Source organism: Pterocles gutturalis, unplaced genomic scaffold (genome assembly GCF_000699245.1).
Source record: "Pterocles gutturalis isolate BGI_N339 unplaced genomic scaffold, ASM69924v1 scaffold14995, whole genome shotgun sequence".
Classification (NCBI taxonomy): Eukaryota; Metazoa; Chordata; class Aves; order Pterocliformes; family Pteroclidae; genus Pterocles; species Pterocles gutturalis.
Genome location: NW_010138479.1, coordinates 14,207 through 35,759, shown reverse-complemented (window position 1 = coordinate 35,759; position 21,553 = coordinate 14,207). Strand labels below are relative to the sequence as shown.

At 48.6% G+C, this 21,553-nt stretch overlaps 1 protein-coding gene across 1 annotated transcript in view; it reads right to left on the bottom strand.

Annotated features, from left to right (window-relative positions):
* The window catches only part of INSR (insulin receptor), a 38,023-nt gene that overhangs the window by 9,080 nt on the left and 7,390 nt on the right, over nucleotides 1–21,553 (bottom strand). The window contains 8 exon segments of the mRNA XM_010083026.1: nucleotides 2,409–2,610; nucleotides 3,311–3,478; nucleotides 3,879–4,129; nucleotides 4,764–4,890; nucleotides 5,516–5,730; nucleotides 5,984–6,128; nucleotides 6,420–6,565; nucleotides 8,121–8,448. Of these exon segments, the coding sequence (XP_010081328.1) occupies nucleotides 2,409–2,610; nucleotides 3,311–3,478; nucleotides 3,879–4,129; nucleotides 4,764–4,890; nucleotides 5,516–5,730; nucleotides 5,984–6,128; nucleotides 6,420–6,565; nucleotides 8,121–8,448 (1,582 nt within the window).

The window sequence follows — 21,553 nt, the reverse complement described above, 5'->3', positions numbered from 1 at the left end:
TGAGGAACAGCTGGCCTGTCCCCGCCTTGGACTGGCAAAAGCATTGATGTATTTGTACAGAATTGGATTGAATGGGGAAACCAAGGGAAAAAAAGTTAATTTTAACGTGAATCATATCCCAGCTCTTGCTCACACTGTAACCCCCTGATATTTGTAACGGCACAAGTGTGTGTGACAGAGAGAGGACAGAGAACCGTCAGACTGCTTTTCCTGATGGCGGAGAGTTTTCATGGAACTAACCCTGAGTAGCAGCCATTTAGCTCCCCCTCTGCCTCTCAGGACTTTTCTTACTTTTGAAATCTTTCACAGAATCACGGAGCGGTTGAGGTTGGACCTCTGAAGATTGTCCAACCCCAGGGGCAGCTGGAGCAGGTTGCTCAGGACCACCAACATCGCCGAGGCTGGAGACTCCACAGCCTCCCTGGGCAGCGTGTTCCAGCGTGCGACCGCCCCTGTGCTCCGATCTGTGCCAAACTCCTTCCAAGAGCAAATAACACAGGGAAGAAGAAACAAAGCACCAGCTGCTGATGGCCACCTTGTTCAGCTGCAAAGGGAGGTGACAAAGCACGTGGTGCAGACACCCGCTGGCTCTGAGCGGGAAGGTGGGTATGGCAAGAAGCATTTAGAAACTTCTCGTTTGCCTTGCCAGCGCCAGAGCAGATGAACCCACGAGACTCAGGACAGAATCTGCTGGAGTTTCTGACCAACCACACTGGTGGGGAAGGAACGGCTGCTGTGGGTCCAGAGGGGTTCTCAGCAGGTCGGGTGAGATCAGACCCGGACCAAGGCAGAGCACGGCGGATCCGCGGCACAGCCTCGTTCGGACGGGACACTGCACAGGGGTCAGAGCTGGGAACAGGACGGGAGGAGAAAAATGGTACATGGGAAACAAGGAGATGAGATGCCAGGGGAGCAACTTCTCAGCTGCTTTGTCTTCTGCACCCCTGCCATCTGCTGTTCCCTGCCGGCCTCATCTGTGAGATTCCTCCCTGGGACTGGCAGAAAGCTTCTTAACTCAAGGGGAGCCCACACAGCACCTCGGGAGAGGTCCAGGAACTATCGGGAGCCACAGAAAAAGCACCTGAAGTAACACACACTTCTTGTTCATTCGCCAGGCTCTGGCCAGGCTGCCCCACGAGCAGGCAATAGGCAGAGTAATGACAGGAAAACAAATTCTAATTTACGTTGCCTGTCAGAAAAGACAAGCAGGATGGATGCCCCAGGAAGTTGTCTTCACTGCTGACCTGTAAGGGCAAAAGGGGCGTATGGAAAGGATCAGTGAGCCCAGGAAAGGGCAGATTTCTTCCTTAGCAGGCTGACAAGGTGGCACATCCTGGTGATTGGTTTCTTCCTAAAATACATACCCCAGACACTGGCCTGAGAAGCATCCTGGGCTGGCTGCACAACAAAATCGAAAAGAAAAAAAAAAAAGAAAAAAAGAAAAGAAATCAGGTTGTCAGAATTGTCTGCCTACACCAAGAGGAGTCTGGCTTTTGTACATGGCTTGGTTCTCCCCTGCCTTTGAGCATGTTGTGTCCTGGCATCGATCTGCACACTGAAACTTGTCCTGATCAGCACCAACGGCAAAGAAACAGCACAAGGAGTGACTCTGGACAAGCCTCCAGGTGACAACTGCAGGGATTGAACCAGGCTCGCAGAGGAGAGACACTAACACACTCAACAGTAAAAAATGTTCTGCGCAGTAACGTCGCTTTTGTCAAGCAGCTGAAAAGAAATGTTTATTAGCTAAGAGCAGTAAGCAGAGAATAAATGTAGAGCACAAAATGCGTGACAGCGCAGAGGGTAAATCACTGCAGGCTCGAACCTGGTTCCCAGCGTTGCACATGAAGTGTGAAGACATCCAACACCCCTTAATGTGACACCGCGTGTGCCATTCAAAACAGGACGTTCACCACCCACAGCAGTCGCATTCCTCATGGTATTGGAGGTATTTCCCAGACTAAGTGCAAGGAAGACCGCAAACACCGTGCTAAAGGACAAGGCTGTGGCGTGGTAACCTTCCTTTTTTTTTTCCTTTCTTTTCAACTGGATGAAAAGCTAGACCACAAAATTTGAGGACAGAAAAAAAAAACCCTAGCTATTTTTGGCATCCTACAAGTTTAAATGAGCTGCAGGTGTTTAGCTATTTGTTAAGGATTCTCACTTTATTCTGAAGCTGAGGGGAATTCAGAGAAATAAGAGCAGAATCTCCCAAAGCTGCAGGAACATCAGCTGCAGGCGCTCAGCTCCCAGCAATCTCCAACACTCGCGTTCAGCTGGACTGGACAGTCTCCTGGAAGCCCAGAGAGACCGGCAACATGGCCATGTCCAGCCCAATATTTTTATTTAGTAATAATTAACCTCTCCCTAGCCCTGACAGCCTGGAAAATATTCTTTGATATTCGTACCTGGGGACGAAAACCTCATTGTGAAGATAGTTCTCAAATGTCTTGCGGAAAGCAGACTCTTCCAGCTCCTTTTGTATCTGAGAGTCGGTTTTAGGACAGGAACAGCACTCTCCGCTGACATCCTCATTTTCACTTTGATTATACTTCTGAGGGTCTTCAGATTCAAAAGGAGGAGACCACGTCCTTGAGGGCAGTTTTAATCCTGTGGACAAAACAATTTTAATATCCTTCATCCTTGGCATTGCAGGAGCAAATGTTCGATCCTACAAAGATCCCAAACTAGCATGCCCAAGTTTCACAGCACATTCGGGCATCCTGAGCTTTCATACCCGGGGCCGGGCAGCTTTCCCTCTCCTCTGACAGGCCTTTGAGTCAGAGCTGTGCTGGGTTTGAAATGCAGCTCAGATCGGCTGTAGTCAGAGTTCTACCCCAGCTCAGCTCAGTTCAGTGACACAGGGCAGCAGGTGAGATTTTGGGAGTTCTTCGTAAAACTCTGTTCCGAAAGAATTCCAAAAGAGGCGCAGGATGCTTTCGAAAACTCACTTGGCAGCTGATCTCCAGCAGCACTGACATTTTTTCCTTACTATCTCCATGGCTGTTATTAAACTTACTGCTCAGTTTAAAAGGAACAAGTGCAGAAGAGAGATCCCCAAAGGAAAAGTTATTGGATTACTTTGTAAAAAAAAAGTTTTTGGAGAGCTTTTGCACACAATTTGTCAGTAGCACCGAAGGTATAATGTAAGTGAGCCGTGGGAGAATGCAGCTGCATCTCAGCTTGTTTCTTGAACAAGTGTTGGAAACAGCAAAACGAGGCACCCAGAGCACCTCCAAGGGGTGTGAAAACTCTCCAGTCAGTTCTGAGGAAGCTTGAAAGAAAGACACAGTGAGAGCCACAGACCCACCTTTCAAGCAGTAATCGAGTTCATACAGCTCGCTGTCCTCCGCCTGCTGCTGCCAGAACACCAGGTAGTGCGTGATGTTCCCGTTGGGCTCGGAGGGCGGCTTCCACTTCAGAATGATTTGGGACGAAGAGTTGGAAACAGATATCGGATCTAACGGGACCGAGGGAACTGCAGGGGTGGGAAAAGAGCCAGAGGTCACTTCCACTGCTCTGCGAGAGCTCCACGGAACACACGCAGGCACGTTTCCATTTCCACGGGAATACGCTGGGGTCTCCGTAGGGGGTCCACTGCCACCCCACAGCCCCGCAGAAGGACACACCAGCGTGCACACAAGCTCTTCCAGGTGGCCACAAAAGCCTGATGGAAGAGGTGCACATTGGCACCACCTCCCCATGCAGGGAAGCACACATCCTCCCCTCTGTTCAGGAATACCCTCCGACCAAAGCAGAGCAGCGACGGCAGCGGAAAGTTTCACGGAGATGGGACTATCACGACTACCATGCAGATGATGATTTAGGTTTATTTTTCTTTTTCACTTGCAAGACAACATTAATTCCATGGTACTGACCAGTGGCGTTGGTCTGGACGTAGATGATTTCACTCTTTGCACCGTACGTTCTTCGTTCGTCTGAGAAGGTGACCAGAGTTTTCACAAAGACCGCGTACTGCGTCCAGGGCTTCAAGCCCCGCAGAAGCCAGCCTGGCTGGGCCTGGGCTTTGGGCTCGTTTGACCGTGGGGGTGGGTCAACATCCACAACTGTCCAGCTGTTTGACCCACAGGCGTCTTGGCCATCGAACTCTGTCACATTTTGGTATGGACTTTAGAAAAAAAAAAAAAAGAAAAAGAAAAGACTCAAATTAATACAATACAAATTCAAGCTTTTAAAACCAAAAAACCAACATTTCTAAAGACATCCCTGAAAGTTATAATCCTTCACCCTTTGGAGAAAGTGTAACTGTCCCATCGGATGTATTCTGAAAGTGAAGCGTAGGGAGCTTTGCAACCCAGCCTCCCACCAGCATCACAGCCCAGGTACTGTTCCACAGATGAACCCAACAACTCAATCCAGGCTCGCTATTTTCCGCTTTATGGAAATCAGCCCAGTAACCTTGATTCTAAATGAATGTTTCCCACCTCAAAGGGAATAAAAGCCTCAGCACCCCATGGAGATAGCAGGGAGAGGATAAACTCCATGGTTAGAGTATGTATGTCTGGAATGGCTGGAACAACTAATGTTTGGATTGCTCTTAAATGAGGAATTTTGACTGTACACAACTCAGGTAAGTCAGGGATCTTCATGGACACTTTTATATAAAGTTAACATTGGAAATTTAAGTGTAGGAGCCAGAAAATCACAGAGACTAAATAGCTATGCCAGCTCTTCAATGCCGACTGCCCTTTGTGGAAGCCCAGTGTGGCTATTGTTCTGTAACCTAATGGTGGATCACTTACGCTTCTTTGTAAAAAAGCATAAATCCCAGGAGATCACGGAAATCGGGAGGCCAGTACGGCTCCCACTTCAACAGGATCTTGTCATGAGATGTTCTAATGGAAGAAAATTTCAACAATTCATTTTCACCTGTAACAAAAGAGAAGCGACAATAATTTTGTTAATGCTAAAAAAAAAAATTACTAAATTCTAGTAAGTGGGAAATGTAAAGGCAACGTATTTTAAAATCCATGACGATCTATATCGCTGAACCCAATAATGTGGTTTGCCTCTGCCTTCAAAGGGTGTGAATTCCCAGCCTTGGGTCCAGCAATGGGTGGAAATCCTGTTTCTGGGTGCATACTGTCACCTCATGACATGGGAAGAGAAGATGATGCCTGTTAATCAGGTACTCAGCAATAACACCAAGTCCCAGGCTGAACTGAGGTTTTGTTGTGCTGAACTCTTCAAAAAGACACAATACACCCAACCCTGAAAAGCTCACAGCTGAGCACACAAAGAGCAAACTTCTGAAGCCCAAAGCTGGCAAGGTGGGCTCTGGCCAGATGGAGAACCCCAAAGTGCTTTCACTCACGGCATATCGACAGTGTCGCTGCAGCGCACGAGCGAGTGGCAAGCCACGTGCCTGGTGAGTTACCAAAAGGACAAGGACAGTCCCTGGACACCACAGGCTAGGCTGGGAGAAATCAGAGAATGAGGTCGGCAAGGGAAAGGAAAATGAAGCAAATCTCGCTGTATTCTGAGACTTTCTTACATGAGGCCTGATCACCGTTCGTCTTGAGGGCGATGTCGTTCCTCTCCTGACGCCCCTTCGTCCCAGAGATCTCCTCCATCTTGTGGATTTCTGACAAACACAGTTTGGGATTATAATGGAAGAAGAGTTTGCCTCGTGCGATAGTGAGGTTGTGTTTACTCCAGTCCCAGAGCTGGCGAAGATTCTGGTTGTCCAAGGCATAAAATGAATAATTCCTGAAAGCAGAGAATGAAAACGTGGATTGGGAGAGGATCCACTGAAAACTCCTTTTTTCTCATGCACTAATCCAGACACCAAAGAAGAATGAATGCAAAAGATCTTCCCTGGCACGCCACAAGCCACAAGCCACAGGCAGAGGAACATTTAAAAATAACTTGGGAATTGTTTACCAATACAAACCACCCTGATAGCACCGGCACTCCTCACACTTCAAAGCATTAAAATAAAATATCTTTTGAAAGAACTCACCCAGCTTCTAGTGTTTCTCCTCTAATCAGATGTAGTTTACGAAAGAAAGAAAGAGAAACCAAGGCGTAAGACCGGCGAATTTTTAGGTAACCTGAGATTTCTTCTATCAAGCCGAGATTCGCTTCTAGCTCAGCTGCTATGTTATCTACAGAGAGGAAAACAGCGGCTTTAGTCTTCTGATATCACAGAGAGAAACACTGATACCAGAGCCCAAAAATATTAAATAGAACTGCTTTACACATATTCAGAAGACCTTACAAAACTCAGCAAAAAAACCCAAACGAACATCACAGGAGCCTTTGAGGTTATTTTTCTGAATCACTCGGCAGGTTCAGAGTGGTCAAAGCAAACAAGAGAAGCCCCAGCTCACGCACGGTGTCATGTTCACCGATGTGACATCCAGAGCTCCCTACCCCCTTACTCATGCAGAACTTACTTCCTCCGCGGATATTTATAACCAAGCTTCCATTAACAACCGTGCAGCCACGGAGCTCCTGTGCCGATGTCACCGAATCGATCGTCTTCTCCTTCCCGTAGTCGCAAACCTTGGGGCAGGGCCCTGCGCAGGGCGTACAGTGCAAGCTGAAATACAAGAGAGTCGGGAACGTAGACCTGATGCTCTTGCAGAACGTCACCTGGGGCGTCCCCAGCAGCTCTCAAAAGCAAAGGAATCAATTCAAAGCAACAGTGTCCTGACAATTTGCCGTGGGATTCACCTGCTGAGCGCAGCACACGGCTCTTTGGAACTCCAAATGATGGCTGATCATTCTTTCAATTGTCATTTCCACATTTCCAATGCTAATCACTCCATCCCTTCCTACACAACAGAACCCAGAATGATTTGGACTGTTTTGAGCAGCCCGTCCACCACGATGCTGCTCAGCGCCATACACGCCAGGGGCTTCAAAACCAAGAAACCCATGCCCCAGTCTCCATCCCAAGATCGTTAACCAAACACCTAACTGATGAGCGGAGAGCTGGCCATTCATCTGGGAGTCCTCTCATTAAGGACTGAAAGTAAATTTGCTTTAAAAAAAGGCAAGGGAGCACGAGCTTTGTGCTCTGGGGAAATATTTCTTAACAGGCAGCAGGATGATTGCTTGCTCTCGTCACAGCACCACAAGAACGTGTTCCCAACGAGTTCAGAGAAATCAACGCTGCAGGAAAAGCAGGGAGCGGTGGTGTGACCAGAACAAGCAGAGGAGAAAGGCGACGGCTGCTGTTACACAAGCGGCAGATCTGCGTTGGGGGATGCTAGTTCATTCTTTTGAAAAGCAAAACAGGAAATGGAATAAAAAGTCCTGTTAGGATGAATTCCCTGAAATTATTACGGCAGGATCAGGAAATGGAATAAAAAGTCCTGTTAGGACGAATTCCCTGAAATTATTACGGCAGGGGCAAATACATGCGAGTACAAAGCTACCAATACTTATAGGAAATCTGACTCATCGCAATATATAATGTTATTGTGGGACAAACAACAAAGTTTTCAGTGATAAACAACAGCTCAGCAACATAAATTATTTAATTCCTTTGTTGAAAAACCCTGGGAATGGTCCGACTGGCCGTTCCCTGCTTTGACTGGCGCTGCACTTGTTTGTCACATTGTCCGTTTATGCCTGGCACAGCTCGAACCTGCTCAATGAAAGTAATTACAGGGATGAGCGACAGATATTCTGAGAACGATCCACTGAAAATACGTTATGTTCTTCTCATTAGACACGACTTCTCCCTATTCTGCTGTCCAGCCTGAGCTCTGCGCGGGAGGGGAAGGCAGGCACAGCTGCTAAAGCCTCTCCGCTGCCCATCTCCCTCGTCCCACTCGACTGCAGAAAGACCCTGCGGCTTCAGAACGCTCCTCTTTCCTTCTCCTCTCTCTCTGCATTTCCCTTTCCCAATTTCTCCAAACTTAAGAGGAAACAGAGGAAGAACAAAGAGGTAGCTAGACCTGTCTGCTTTTAATGGCTTGAATCAGCAAGGAATTTGTTTGCAAATGGTATTAAAGCAGAGAGGTCATTGTCACAGACACTCCAACGCCAGAAACTTTTCTTGGTCTTGACATGGAACACAAACTCTCCGTCCAAGCGAGAGAAAAGCACAGTACAAAAACTCCTGCACGGCTTCTTTATCTGCAGACCCTTGTACTCACTTGCTGGAATTCATGATGTATCCCGACGGGCACTCGTGGACGCACTCGTTGTTGTGGATAACGTGACAGCCCGACTCCCTGGCGTTTTTGCATTTGTTGTGCAGTTCCTGGCAGAAGCCGAAGGTCACGCAACGCCAGCCCTCGAAGCGATAGTAACCGGGCGGGCAGGTGTCCACGCATTTGCCTTCAAGGTAGAAGTTGCGGCAAGCCACGCATTTTTCAGCGTTGTTCGGCTCCGTGCAGTCCCCGAGACACTCGCTGTGGCAGCACTGACCGTCGGAGGTGCAGCCCTGGGACTTGCAGGCGGGTGGACAAACTGCGGAGAGAAAAGACAAAAGGCAACGGAGCATCAGTTGACAATGTACCAACATGAGAGGCTTACCAGCAGCCACACTTCACCCTGCTCAGCTTGGTGACCTTCTTCTCTTGGTCCAGAGCTCCGAGGCTCCCAGCAGCGCTTTGGTGGCTCCAACTTTATTTCTGGTGCCCAGAAGAGATGCGACTCCTGCAGCGAGAGCTCTCCAGTCTGGGACGGCCAGATTCAGCCAGAAGATTATAGTTTCTTAGCTTAAGAAACTCAGTCTCCCACAGCAACGCTGCAAATAACGCACACCAACAGTACTTTCACGTAAGCCTCCAGCTTTATCGGGATTTGCCTCCTCTCTGTCAGCCTGTCCCCGCTTTCCCGGGAGGGAGCCTGCTGCCCTGGCACCCAGCAGAAGCTCTTTGGCGGCTCTCCCAGCAAGTCCAAAAAGAAGAAGGGCACCCACGAGCGTTATTGCTTGAGGTTTTTATGGTTTACTTTTTAATTACTCATTACTTAGCGCCTCACAATACTTTTAATGAGTGGTTTGGGCTTTGAAACAGAAACCGAGCAGCAGCGTAGCTCGGAGCAAAGACCATGACTAACGCTGAGCAAGGAGCTGGTGGGAGGCTGAGCAAACGCGGAGGAGCTCCGAAGGAAGGACGGTCCTGCCCCGCTGCCGCTCAGCACCTTCACATGCCGTCTTAACGATTCAAACGAGGCCAAACCAATTAAATCCAACTGCTTCATCCCAAACACGCCACAGAACTTGAAGTCAGAAGATGTAACACAGCTGAAATCACCACCACGGCTTTGACACAGACATTTCAAGAGCAGGAAAAAGGATGGGGGACGTGGGCCCGGATCTATCGGCACGGTAACTCCAGCCATTGGGATACAGCTGTGAGTCGCCACGAGGCAGATTGAGCCATCGCCTGCTTCCCACTGAGCAGGTCTGAGCGGCTTCTGGCGTCCCGGCCAAGCGCCCTTGGTGAGGAAGACGGCGATGAGTCCTCCCGGGGTCTGCGCTGGCCAGACCAGGGAACTTCACAGCAAACTCCCACCACCCGCCTCCAAACACCCCCAGCTCCCTGCCCACTGCCGAAGCAGGAAGGGCTTCAACTGGGGAGGTCCCAGCCACACCCATGTTCTGGGGCTGAAATGTTAATTTCTGGGTAACACGCGTGAGCAGCCCCACAGTGCAACGCGGGCGGGTTTGACTCAACTGCACCAGCCGCGTGTAGGACCCGCAGCACAGAGGGAAAGTCCCCCTTGGCCGCACCCCGCCCGGGCAGAAGGATTGCAGAATTACGGCGTTAAAGCCGTCAATGCCATCCTGGGAATACGCAGCTGTAGTTGGGATAGTGAAGAGGAAGCACCTCTGCTTTGTTCCAGCCTGACAAACCCTTTGAAGAAACACGGACAAAGCAGAAATTCTGTCACAAGGGCAATTCAATCTCAAATATCTGACTGCTTCCGCACCAGCGATTCCCTGCAGGAATTTTCGCTGTGCATCCCCCAAGATTCGTCTGCTAACAAGAAACACGGGAGTGTATTTCTAATTCATTTGCTTTTACACTGACCAGCTTTCTGCCCTTTCCAGCAATGGGTCTGATTCCATGAACCCGTCACAAACAGCAATTGCCTGAGATGCAGCAGCCCAGCAGTAGCAGAGGATACCCTGTGCTGGATTCAGCATAAAATGAGGAGCCTGTTTTGAAAGCGTGGTTATACATTCTTCACCAGGCCACAGATGGAGCACAGTTTAGCAACAGATGTCATTGCTGCAATTTATTAAAAATATTGGCAAGAGAAAAACACAGAGAGAAAATTCCAGAATTTAGTCCAAGACACTATCAAACTCACTCATCCCAGCCTACATCACCAATGTTTATGGAGGGGGGACAGCCTGGGCTGTTTCTCGCACACCTCCCCACGTTCCTGAGCGAGCACTGCCACACCGACGCCTTGCAAGGATTTCTACACCTGCTGGTACCAGCTCCCACCTCCCCGGAGCGGGGTCAGCATCCCGCTGGGACGTGAACCGCCACGGCAAACGCTTCAGGAGTGGTTTGTGCCAGCTGGAGGACGAGCGCTGGCAGCACGAGTCACTGCTCCCCACTGGCAATTCCTGCAAAGGGTGTTTTCCCGGGTCTGTCTCCTGCTTAAGAACCACAGAGTTTCAAATACTCAGAGGACAGCATTTGTTTCTCTGGGAGTCAGCGGAGCAGACAGGTAATCTGGAAAAGCTGGCCCTCATGCAAAACACCTGGGGACACACAGCACCCAGTTACCATGATGCCACACAGTATTTTTAAAAAATTTGTTATGGAAACTGATCTTCAAAGTCCTGCGCTTATTTACACATTCTGAACTCAGCTGCAAACACTCCCAGGGCAGAAACCGTTTCAATCCCCAGCTCTAAAGGTTTTTAGAAGATACAATTAAGCTATTTTTAAACTGTTCTTAATGTTTCTCTTTTTCCTGTTCCATGAGCTTTTGATGTCTGAAAGACAGCTTGAAGACAGCGAAGCAGCCACAGCAACGTCTTTTTTTTTTCCATTAAGCACTCAAGACCAGAAATTGTCAATCACTATTTTATGCAAATCCTCCTTACACAGGATCCTGAAGAGATGTTGTCTTGACATTATCCCAGTATGCATGCCAGAAGGTATTTCATTTTTTCCAACAAGGACCTGAAAATCACGTAGAAACCTCTCCAGCATATCTTCACCACCGCTTCTTATAACCAGCACTCCAGCGGCCAGGTTACGTGACTCCAGATGGGTCCGACGGGGCTTGTTTTTTTTTTTTTTTTTTTTTTTCTGCCACCTTAGGCTGTCACTGCAGGACAACTCTGAATAGGTTTGTGCTGACCCAGTGCACCTTGTTACCCCTTTGTCACCAAGGTTTGCAGACTCCAGTACTCATCACTGGCCCGTGCAGATTCACCCCTTTGCGGCGAGATCGCGCTTTTGGGAGCTGTGACACGGGGCAGCACAAACCGAGGAGGCACCTCGCATCTGCGCAGCCCCAGCCCCTGGTTAATGCCGCGGGACTTTGGGATGATGCGGTGCCTCCCTCGCAGCATAGGAAAAAGGCAACGCTGTGTCAGAGTACAGAAAGGCAAAAGGGAATTTCATGAAGCCTAGTTAGAAACAAGGGAACGGCTATTCTGGGGCAGGGGCAGAGCCCACCACGCCGTACCATCAAAGCTGCTGCAGGAAAAAAAGCTGCAGCACCAGCACCAGAGCAGAGCTGCTCATCCCAGCCACATAAACCTCTTCATCAGGTCTTTAAGAACGAGACTTTGAAAATCCCTGTCCCAAAGATGACAAACAGCTTAACCAACCTGCCCTGGCTCGGGGAGAGCCAGAGCCGACACAGAGGTTCCAACCCGTTGTTCCAGGGGTGAATCAATATTTAACCAGTCAGCTAGAGCGGCTCCAAAGACCTCGGGAACAATGCATTTTACAAACCTTTCTGGTTAGGGATTCAGACTGACATTTCTTCATGCTGCTGAGGCCCAACGGGGGGGACAAAAGGCAGCAGAGTCAGCGCAAAGGAATTTCTACCTCCACGGATCGCTCCCGTCTTGTCGTTTCACCACTTCCCTGTGCTCCAGGTGGAAAGAAAACACACCGATACTGTAAACACGGTCCCTGAGCCAGCCCAGGTAACCGGGAGATCTGTATTTAACAGGCAAGGCAATTAAGCATGAAGCTGTTCAGCTAATAAACACTTTGTCTGAATACTGGAGTATGATTAAGAACGTTTTCATTAGGTCTTGTTTCTTGCTTTCTGCTAACAAAGCAACAGCAGTGAGTTGTTAGGAAAAGAAAAAAAAAAAAAGAGATAAAAATCACTCTGGGTAAGTTTTGCTGTTCCTTTGGGATCCTCTGCCACTGGATGGGTTTGAATAGCGACGTCCGGGGTGAGCTGAGTATTCAAACGGAGGGTGGTTTGGGTGCGGTAAGAGTTACACAGTTCATTAAGAATAAATTCTGGACCACATGTACAAACGTCAAGATTCTGCATATACCCTGCGCAGGGACACACGTTCCCGCGTGGTTTTGGGACCATTTTGTCACGAAACAACACGATCTTTCTACTGTGCCCCATCCACGTGGACGTGGGTCCGCCGTGGCAGCCCAGGGGCCACCACGGGTCCCCTGGGCCAGCCAGGGCCACCACTCGCATCCCCTGCAAGCCGCTGCTCCTGGGCAGCGAGGAGCAAACCCACCGCGTTTTCATGAATTACACAAGCTGTGTTTTGATTACCGACGAGGCAATTAAGAGGCTCCAGATCCAAGGGAGTCCAGGACAGAAAACAACTGCGGCAGGAGAACCGCCCTCAACCTCAGCCAATGCATTTGCTGCCTGCGCAGGGAGGCATCCAGGCTGGGCTATCTGCACAAGGCAAACACGCCTTAACCCTTTGGCCACCAGAAACGGGGCTCCCCAAACAAGCCCTCGCCCGGGACTCCACGCCGCTCTCTGCCCTCGAAGCTGCAAAACTCATTAGGCTAATGCAATTTCACCGCCTGCCGCGGGGTTTTCCTCCCGGCGAGCGTTTAACTCGCGAGGTGTATTTATAACCAGGAGAAAAACGTAGGAGGAAGCCAGTAGGAACCCGGCATCGACGCAACTTAAAACGGCTTGTTTTGGCCGCGAGACGTATCGCCCGATGCCAGAGCTTAGCTTAGTGTAATGTTAGATGACGTGCACAGAATTCAAAGCCAGAGTCCCGCAGAAACACTATCGCAGAGCGCTGCGTTTCCCCGGGTTTTTTTTTCTCTTACTGTAACCGGCTGCGAGACCCGACATCGCACTGTGCCCGCGGACAGTCCCACGCGTGGACAAACGATCGGACTTGAGCTACAGTCGCAGCAGGAGCTGTAATTTAATTTCCTAACTGTACAGTCATGATAATGACCTCTGTAGAAATGGGTTCTTGCGGTTCTAAACACAAAGAAAACCAACAAGGGGAAAAAAAAGGAAACCCGAGGAGTAATCGCCCACGGCAGCAGCTCCTCGGAGCGTGTGTTGCAAGCATGTGATCCTAATTTAGCACCACCGGGTTTGTGCTTCTTTCCTGAGTTTCTGCAAGTGCCGAGCGGCATCTCTGCTACTGAAATCCTTATGGATCTTACCTCCTTATAAAACTATGCATTAAATCATGTTATATGGATATTGTATTTTTTCCTTGATCGCTTTTCCTTGATATTAACTCCTCCTCTTCCTGTCAAGACAACTCCAAATTCAGCAAGTTGTTAAGTAGTGTCTGTTACAGAGTTCTAGAACATAATTTTTATCCATATAACAATTTTTAATTTTTTTTACTCATTATAATCTACTTTCTTGTGAGCATTTATTTGATCCAAACACGTCAAGATGACACCTAAAACGACTGCATTAACATATCATAAAGTTGGAAAGAACTACTAAAAATTAAATAAAACCATATCCAGTGAAGACTAGGTATAAATCTAGAATTCCATAGCAGAGCGGGTTGACAGAGGGTTGCTGCAAGAAAAACAACGTGCTGCCAACCCCTCTGCACTGTGGCTTATGTCCTTCAATTATTTCTTCGTGTCACCGAGACCAGAGAGGCACAAACCCAAGCCCTGAACCCCACCAGCGGCAGCTCTCGGGCTGCACGGGGCAAACGGCTCCCAGGGCACGAGGACGGCGCTAACGCGGGAAGAACACGGTTACAGGGGTCCATCGGCCTGCAAAGAGCACGAGGACTTCTGATCACCTGGTGACTAACAACAGCAGCCCTCTCAGACCTCCCTGAATCTATACAATAAGTGGAAAAACCAGAACACGACAGAAAATCAGCGGTTAACACGCTTCTACAAAAAGACTGCCAGGAGCGCCCGACACTGGCTGCAGTTATCAAGCAGAATTCAGGAAATGTCACAATACGTTCAAGCAAATTTTATGTCACTTATTCCCAGTGCCCAACTTCCCTAACAACATTTCTCTCTCCCTTTTCCCCAACGCCCTCCCAAAACGCGTCCCCCCCAGAGCCACGCGCAGGATTTCAGTTCTCAGCACCAACTCGGGACGGAACAAGCGCCAAACAAACCCAAGGTTTTACAATCAGCACTAAAATTAAAGTGTTATTTATAAAATATTACAGTACATAATGCCACGACCCCACTGAACTGCGAGTTGGGAACGGTAAGAGGTCTGTATTTACACAGGAACAGATAAAATTAACTGCAGGTGCCTCCCTTCCCATGGACAGGGACTTCCAAAAACAACACCCTGCTATGAAAACGTAAAGGAAACTCTTCCCACTGACATTTCTCAGGACAACGTTACAACTCTTATCTCATCTATCAGTAAGGACAAGAAAAAACTTGTTTCTCCTCCCAAGCCTTTCACAAGTTACATGCTCATTTGGAGCTACGGGGAATGTCTCAAATATTCCAAAACAGTCCCGGTGCCATTTGCAAACCCCGAGTATTCAGCTGCTTCCCGCCAGGCATCCTCCCAGCCACGAACAGCTGCCGCGGCGAAAACCGACGGAGATGCTGGTGTTGTTGCGTGGACCTGTTAGGATCAGCGAACGTGAGTTTAGAAAAGATAAAAGGGTTTAGAGTTGTGTGCCACCTTGTCCGGTCGCGATAATGGAGAATATGGAGGTCTGTGAAAGAAGTTGCTGAACGGAGATAGGGGGAAAAGGGTGAGCTCTGGCGTTGATACAGGAAGAGAGCGGATAAAGGGAGATGGCTCTAGAAACGCAGCCTCGTCCATGCCAGCCTTCTGCGGTTTGCACCCTGGAGTAATCTAGTATTCTCTGCACTACAACTACCTTTCTCTCCCTCGAAGGTGTTCACTCCTGCTCTCCTCTGTCACCCCAGCTATTTGCACGGAGAAGTGGATGCCTCCCGCTCGCTACACCTAATATCGCCTGGATAAAATAAAGATCAAAGAAACACGTTCCTTTCAAGCACTTTAAGCACTGCACGTGGTGTTTACACCGCGGTGCCAAGCCCCGTATGAACTGAACTTACAGAGCAAAGCACGTTCCTCTGCTGAGAGCTCGGGGACAAAGCTGAAAAAAATAAACAACAAAAAAAAAAGAGTCCAGAGTAGGTCTGTTTTCATTCTCCAAGTACCTTTCAATCAAGCTGATTCCCCAAGCAGGTAAAAACAACTTGCAGAAATCCAGCTAAACTGTTGGCAATCAAACTCAAAATATCAAAACACGGAGTTTGATGTGAAAACACAGCAGTGAACACATGCCACGAAGCGCACCCAGGGATAGCGACGAGAAGCCGTAAATACTTCACCTGGTGTCTACAACACCGCCGTTGTGCCACTCTCTGGCAGGCAGGATCAAGCCTGCTCCTTGTACTTTGTGTTCAAAATTACACAGGAGGCGAGCACAGCGTAAGGGATCAGAAATAACCCCCAGCCTCTGCTGGCTTGTTTTTCTTCATTGTGCAAGCCCCGGCGCTGATGCCACAACTGCAGGCGAAACCCGGAGTCCCCAGCCATAATGCCCCCATGCAAATAAATCCACACTAACTCCAGGCTTTGCTGCTTTGATGGCTTATAACCGAAGAAGATGGAGAAGCCACCACACCCACTCCTATCCCTGGGGTACCCCAGGGCTAGGAGGACACAGGTTTCCCAGCTCCAGTTCTTCTCAGAGTAATTTACTGAAGAGACACCACGTGAAATCTGTCTCCCTGGAAAAAGGGGCAGAAACCTTCAGTGTACCCAGCCCCTGAGGATCACGGAGATTTGGAAGGAGCAGTTAATTTTAAAGTAGTTTGGACATCAGCCACCTCATGCTGTACTTGATCCGTGAATCAGAACAGAGGATTTGTCATTTAGACCAAGTCCAGAATCTTTAAAGTGAATTTGGGAATTTTTCTGTAAAGCTTTGCTCATGATTTTACTCACAGCCACGAGGGTGCTTTTTGTTGTTATTGTTTGTTACATCTCAATCCTTATCACAACCTGAGGATTTGTTTTTATCGTTCAACGGCTGACACGCCACGCGAGAGCCTCATGAAAGCTTCATGTCAATATTTAACTCTCCATTACTCTTTCCGATGCACAGCATCTTGCAAACATCCTTGTTCCCTTTAACCTCCTCCCGTCAAACCTGCTCGCTCGCGTTGCGACCCCAGGAGACCCGCGAGAATCACCGGGGAGTGGTCCAGGCAGCCACGGGTGCCCCAAACACAAGGGCAACGGGGTGTGAAGCTGCCCTCCATACGGGATTTTGGATACAGGTCCGTGCTGAAGGAGAGGAGATGCTGCAAGAGGACAAGCCATAAAAGAGAAGTACTGAAAAAAAAGAAAAAAAGAGATAAATGGAGACATGCAGAAGTGCTTCAATGTCCAGCGATGGTCCAAGAACACTGTCTCATTGAATTTTTCCAAATAAAGGTCTAACACAAACCTACAAACGCTGTCCTGAAAACGAGGAGCGATACGATCAAAGCACAAGGCGAAGCGTACAACCTTTGCTTTCTGCAAAGATAAGGGAGGGATAAGATTGCTTTTCGCAAGGCCGCAGAGAAGGATGTTGTAGTAAACAAGGCACGGCACGATGAAAGCTAAGCTGACACCTGGATTCAGTTTTTCAATTGAAAAAAATTGTTTTTCAGTAATTCAGTTATGTGAGGATAAAGAAGATTGCATTTTAGAGATACTAGGTGGAAAGACACAGAAAATAAGAGGAATTTACACCGAAAAGGACGCCCAGCTCACAGCAACAGGGAAGCGGAGCTGTCCCTTGCTGGGAAGGTAACGAACCGGGCGGACGTATACGATTAACCACAAGGAGATTAAGCTGATAATGAACGATCTCCGCAGAAATGTCAGACAGAGGTTACGATTTTAATCTGGACAGACTGCACGGCATAGTCACAACCTGTAAATAGAGAGTCTGGAGCCGAGAGTGTGTTTGTGGATTAAGACACTGAAAAGAAGCAACACAATTTACTGCAGATCCCCCCTGCCTGCCTCACCTCCCAGAGAGGATGAGGAGAAAGGAAAAGCATCACCCGAAAGCCAACTGTGCAAAGAAATATTTGGGGATGAATTCTCCCGTGGAGCAGAGCTCATCAGCTCCACCAACCAGATTTTTTTTTTTCCTAACTTACCAGGATGCATCACCTGTTTTAGCACACGGCCATTCAGCACGCTGCCCAGACCCACACCAGACGTGGTGGGCATCTGCTCGCAGCCCCCATCCCACCGCAGCCCCCCGGGGTGAAGGGTTCGCTCTGTGCGGGCAGTAGCAGAGAGGAGGTGACGCCAGGTCCGCAGCAGCCTCCCGGAGCAGGCAGCACCCTCGGAAGAAGCGCTGCTGGTCCGCTGCCGGCTCCACAGCACAACCCCGGGCTGGCAGCCGGCAACCTGCTGGGAATCAAACCAGTTACACCCCGTGCGAGCGGCCAGCGCACGGAAGGATTCACCAAAGGGCTAACGCATACATCCTGCTGGTACCGGACTGATTTTCCGGGCAGATACATCCCAACACAGTGAAGCACGTCTTCCAGTAACTTCATAGGTGTCATGGTTTTCCCTGAACTTAGAATATTTTTTTTCAAAATCGTATTTGAACGATGGAAAGAAGAAATGCATGCAGGATCTCACGACACACCGCTATCAACGGCACAGATTCCACACACCCATATAATATTCTCTCAACTCTCATTTTGGCCTCATCAGCTCACGCCCACTAATCGATCCACCCTTCTCTCTTTGCCCAAAGCTGTAAGCATGCTCTCCGCAGTTTATTTCTAGGTATAAGAATTTACTGAGCAGTACTGAAATAGATCCTGTTTGCCTGCAGTCCCAGAGCCAAGCAGTTGAGACCTCTCTAAGAAATGTAGTTTTATTTACTACTTGCCCTTGTCTTCTCCAGCACACCAGCAAGGACCATTTTCCAGTAATTTAACAGATAATACGTGGCCCCCACACAAACTGTCTAACCCAGCTCTATCCAGGTATATATCTGCTTCACGGCTTCTCGTTACAAACACACTGATCTCTACAGGTTTTGATCTATAGGATGTGTGCCGTGCTGCATCACTCTGCCTCTCTCATCAAACGAGAAATGATAAAAACGCCCCAAAGTCGCACAAATACAACCCTCAGGAAAAACAAACGGCTACAGATTAGTACTAAACCCATTAACTCCCTCGCGTGAGCCACTCTCAGAGCCTATAAACCCATTTCTCCTTGTAAATTATGCAAGAGGAAGGAAGTTGTAATGTGAAGGAATTTAATCCCAAGAAGGAGAGGCCAACACCGAGGGAAGCGCATCTCCTGAAGGTTCCCTAAACCCAGGGGAGAGCTTGGGTTCTCAATCTCCCTTCCGCAATAGTTAATGGCTCCAACCGTCCCTTGTCAGAATCGTGAAAATTCTGTTTTATTTCATGCCTCTGCCGTGGTAAGCTCTTAAAATAAAACCAACCGTCGCTGAAGTCACTTGGTTGGATAATAAGGAAGTCCAGCAGCAGCAGAAGTCTCATTATCCGCCCGTTAAACTGCTCGGCCATCGAGAGGAACAGGATCTGCTCACCCGACACGAACGTGCGCCACGGCTGCTGAAAACCTTCGGCTTCGTGGATGTTTATCAGCACGGAGTCAAGATACGCTCTAATCACCAGTGACCATCACCATTGGCCGCTCCAGAGCAATTAGGACCATTCAGAGCTGGACTAATTGATACCACAGCATGAGCCACGGCACCTGGCGATCCCTAAATCGGGTGATTACTGCGCACGTGGGGAAACTCATGGAAATAACCTTACCATGGATAGAGTCCTCTGGGGAGAAAAAAATTACACAACCTAGCGTTACCTAGCAAGAAAAAGAGATGGGACTCTCCTCTACAAGAAACCTGCAGCCCTATCAGTTTCTCCAAAGAGTCTTTTTCTTAAACTACGGAGGTTTCAAATCTCAGCACAGAGCTGTTGTCGTTGAATGAAACCTTCAACTAGACAGGACCCGAAGGTTTTGAGATGCCGCCCAGCCCATCCACCTGTCCAAGGCCAGATCAAATACTCTACCCAAGACATTTCTGACGATTGTTTGCCTAAACCCATCTTAAATTCTGCCTCGAGGCGCTTCCTGCATTTGCTGTCGGAAGAGATCGGTGGGATCCAAGTCCACATCCAGCGCACGATCCTCTGCAGAATACTCAGTACGAAGCGAAACACTCGACTGTTTATTGCCGAGTCCTGCTCAGCCTCCTCCAAAGCCAGGCTCGTGTCTGAACCAGTGCCACCTCCCATCAGGCTGCGGGTGATGGATGTGTTATGGCAGCGGATAGTCACTGGCAAATCCTAGAGACCCAAAGTGTGTTTGAAAAACACAATCTGGAGTTCTTTTTGTTATCGCAGATTAGAGCATGTGGAAAAACAACACGCTCTGCCCCGGCGCTGATCAACAAGAGCCGTCATGCAGCGACTCCTCCTTCCGCAGAACACCAGGACGTCTGTCTTATCACGCCCACCGAATTCACGCCCCGTACAGGCTCCAAGGGAACATTTTCTGTTCCCCAGAACAAAAACTGGAGCTTGAAGCAGACACCTAGCTCTCCCAGACCTGCAGACTAGCTTTGTGGACTAGAAACTTGATATCCAAGCACTGAAAAAGCTGCCAAGCGCTGTACAAATTATTTAAGCAGCCGTGGAGATAAGGTTATTGGAGTGTGGAAGAGAAGCCTAAGGAAAAGGCAATCTACACATCTCACTTCATTTGCTAATTTAATGTTTGTAGAAACCTGACGATGAGGTGAGAAGTTTGGGATAAAGCACCGGTTCCCACGTCTAACTGCTTTTTTATGAAGTCTCCAGGTTAAGATTTTCACCGTGCGTGATGCTCCCCGGTCTGCCAGAAACACGGAGCGTGCTGAGAGTCCCTGAGCCCCAGATCATGGAACCGAACAAACAGAGAAACAGTTTATTCTGCTTTAAAGGCTTCCCTTCAAATGCAGCTTTAAAACAAAAGCCTTATTCCTGTAAGCCGTGTTAAGGCTCCGCTGGGCGAGACTTTCAGACAGTCAGACATCACACCGAGGAGCTCCATTTCCTCTCTGGCTTTTGGGAGCTCTCGAGGGGTACTTACAAGGGAACTCTTGGACTCATTCATCCCCAACTGAAGCTGTGTAAACACATCCAGCGCGATCAGCCTTACTTCAGAAAGATGACATTCAGAGAACACTGAAGACCAGAAAAAACAAGTGCGATTTGTTTTATTAAATCATTGCTGTTACGTTCTCACTACCCATGGATTATAATGGGTTTGTCTTTGCAGAAAAAACAAGAAAAATATTTGTCCGATACACAAATTTTAATGCCTTTTGCTCATGAAGTATTGAAATCCTTGCAGTGTCGTAACGCAACATGGATGCCTAATGAAGTTTAAAATGGGAACAGAAAAAAGCTTCGTTATCCTGTGATGTCTGCTGACTCGCACGTGCCTTATCCCGGGAAACCCAATACAGCCGTGAAGCTCCCTGCATCCCTCCTGGGATCTTCTGCTCGGGTCTTGGACAGCACAGCAGGGTTCAAGCCCACCTTCAGTTACAAGCATTCTTTACGTACTTTCTCAATCATAAAAAGAAAATTAATCCCAGCATTGTGCTGAGGGCTATTCTAACCCAACTGTCCTTCCAGCTCTTTTGGGGGATTTCCTTCAGAACATCTTCTCAGCACCTCCAGCCTCTCACGGTGCTGGAGAGGCAGCCTCTGGGCAGGCGAACAAGAAAGTGAGATCTCAAATTAAGGGATTCACACTGTGGGTACCAAGCAAGAGGCTTCCTGTTCCTACAGAGCATCCTCTTGCCCTGCCTGTGCCCAATCCCAACCCTATTTTCAAGAAGGAAATTCCACATTAGAAAACTTTTCGGACCTGAGCAGGGGCCGAGCATCCCACCCTGTTTTTTCAGTTCATTTAAATACAGAGTCACAAGGAAGCCAAACTGAAAAGATTACATTCACATAGCCAACACTAAGCACTGCGCAGAGCTGTTTGGTTTAAATGCCACAAACCAAAATAAAAAGCAACGCTGACGACTCCCGAACAATGTCAGCCCCCCCGCGTGGTGCCCCCCCAGCACCCTCATCTG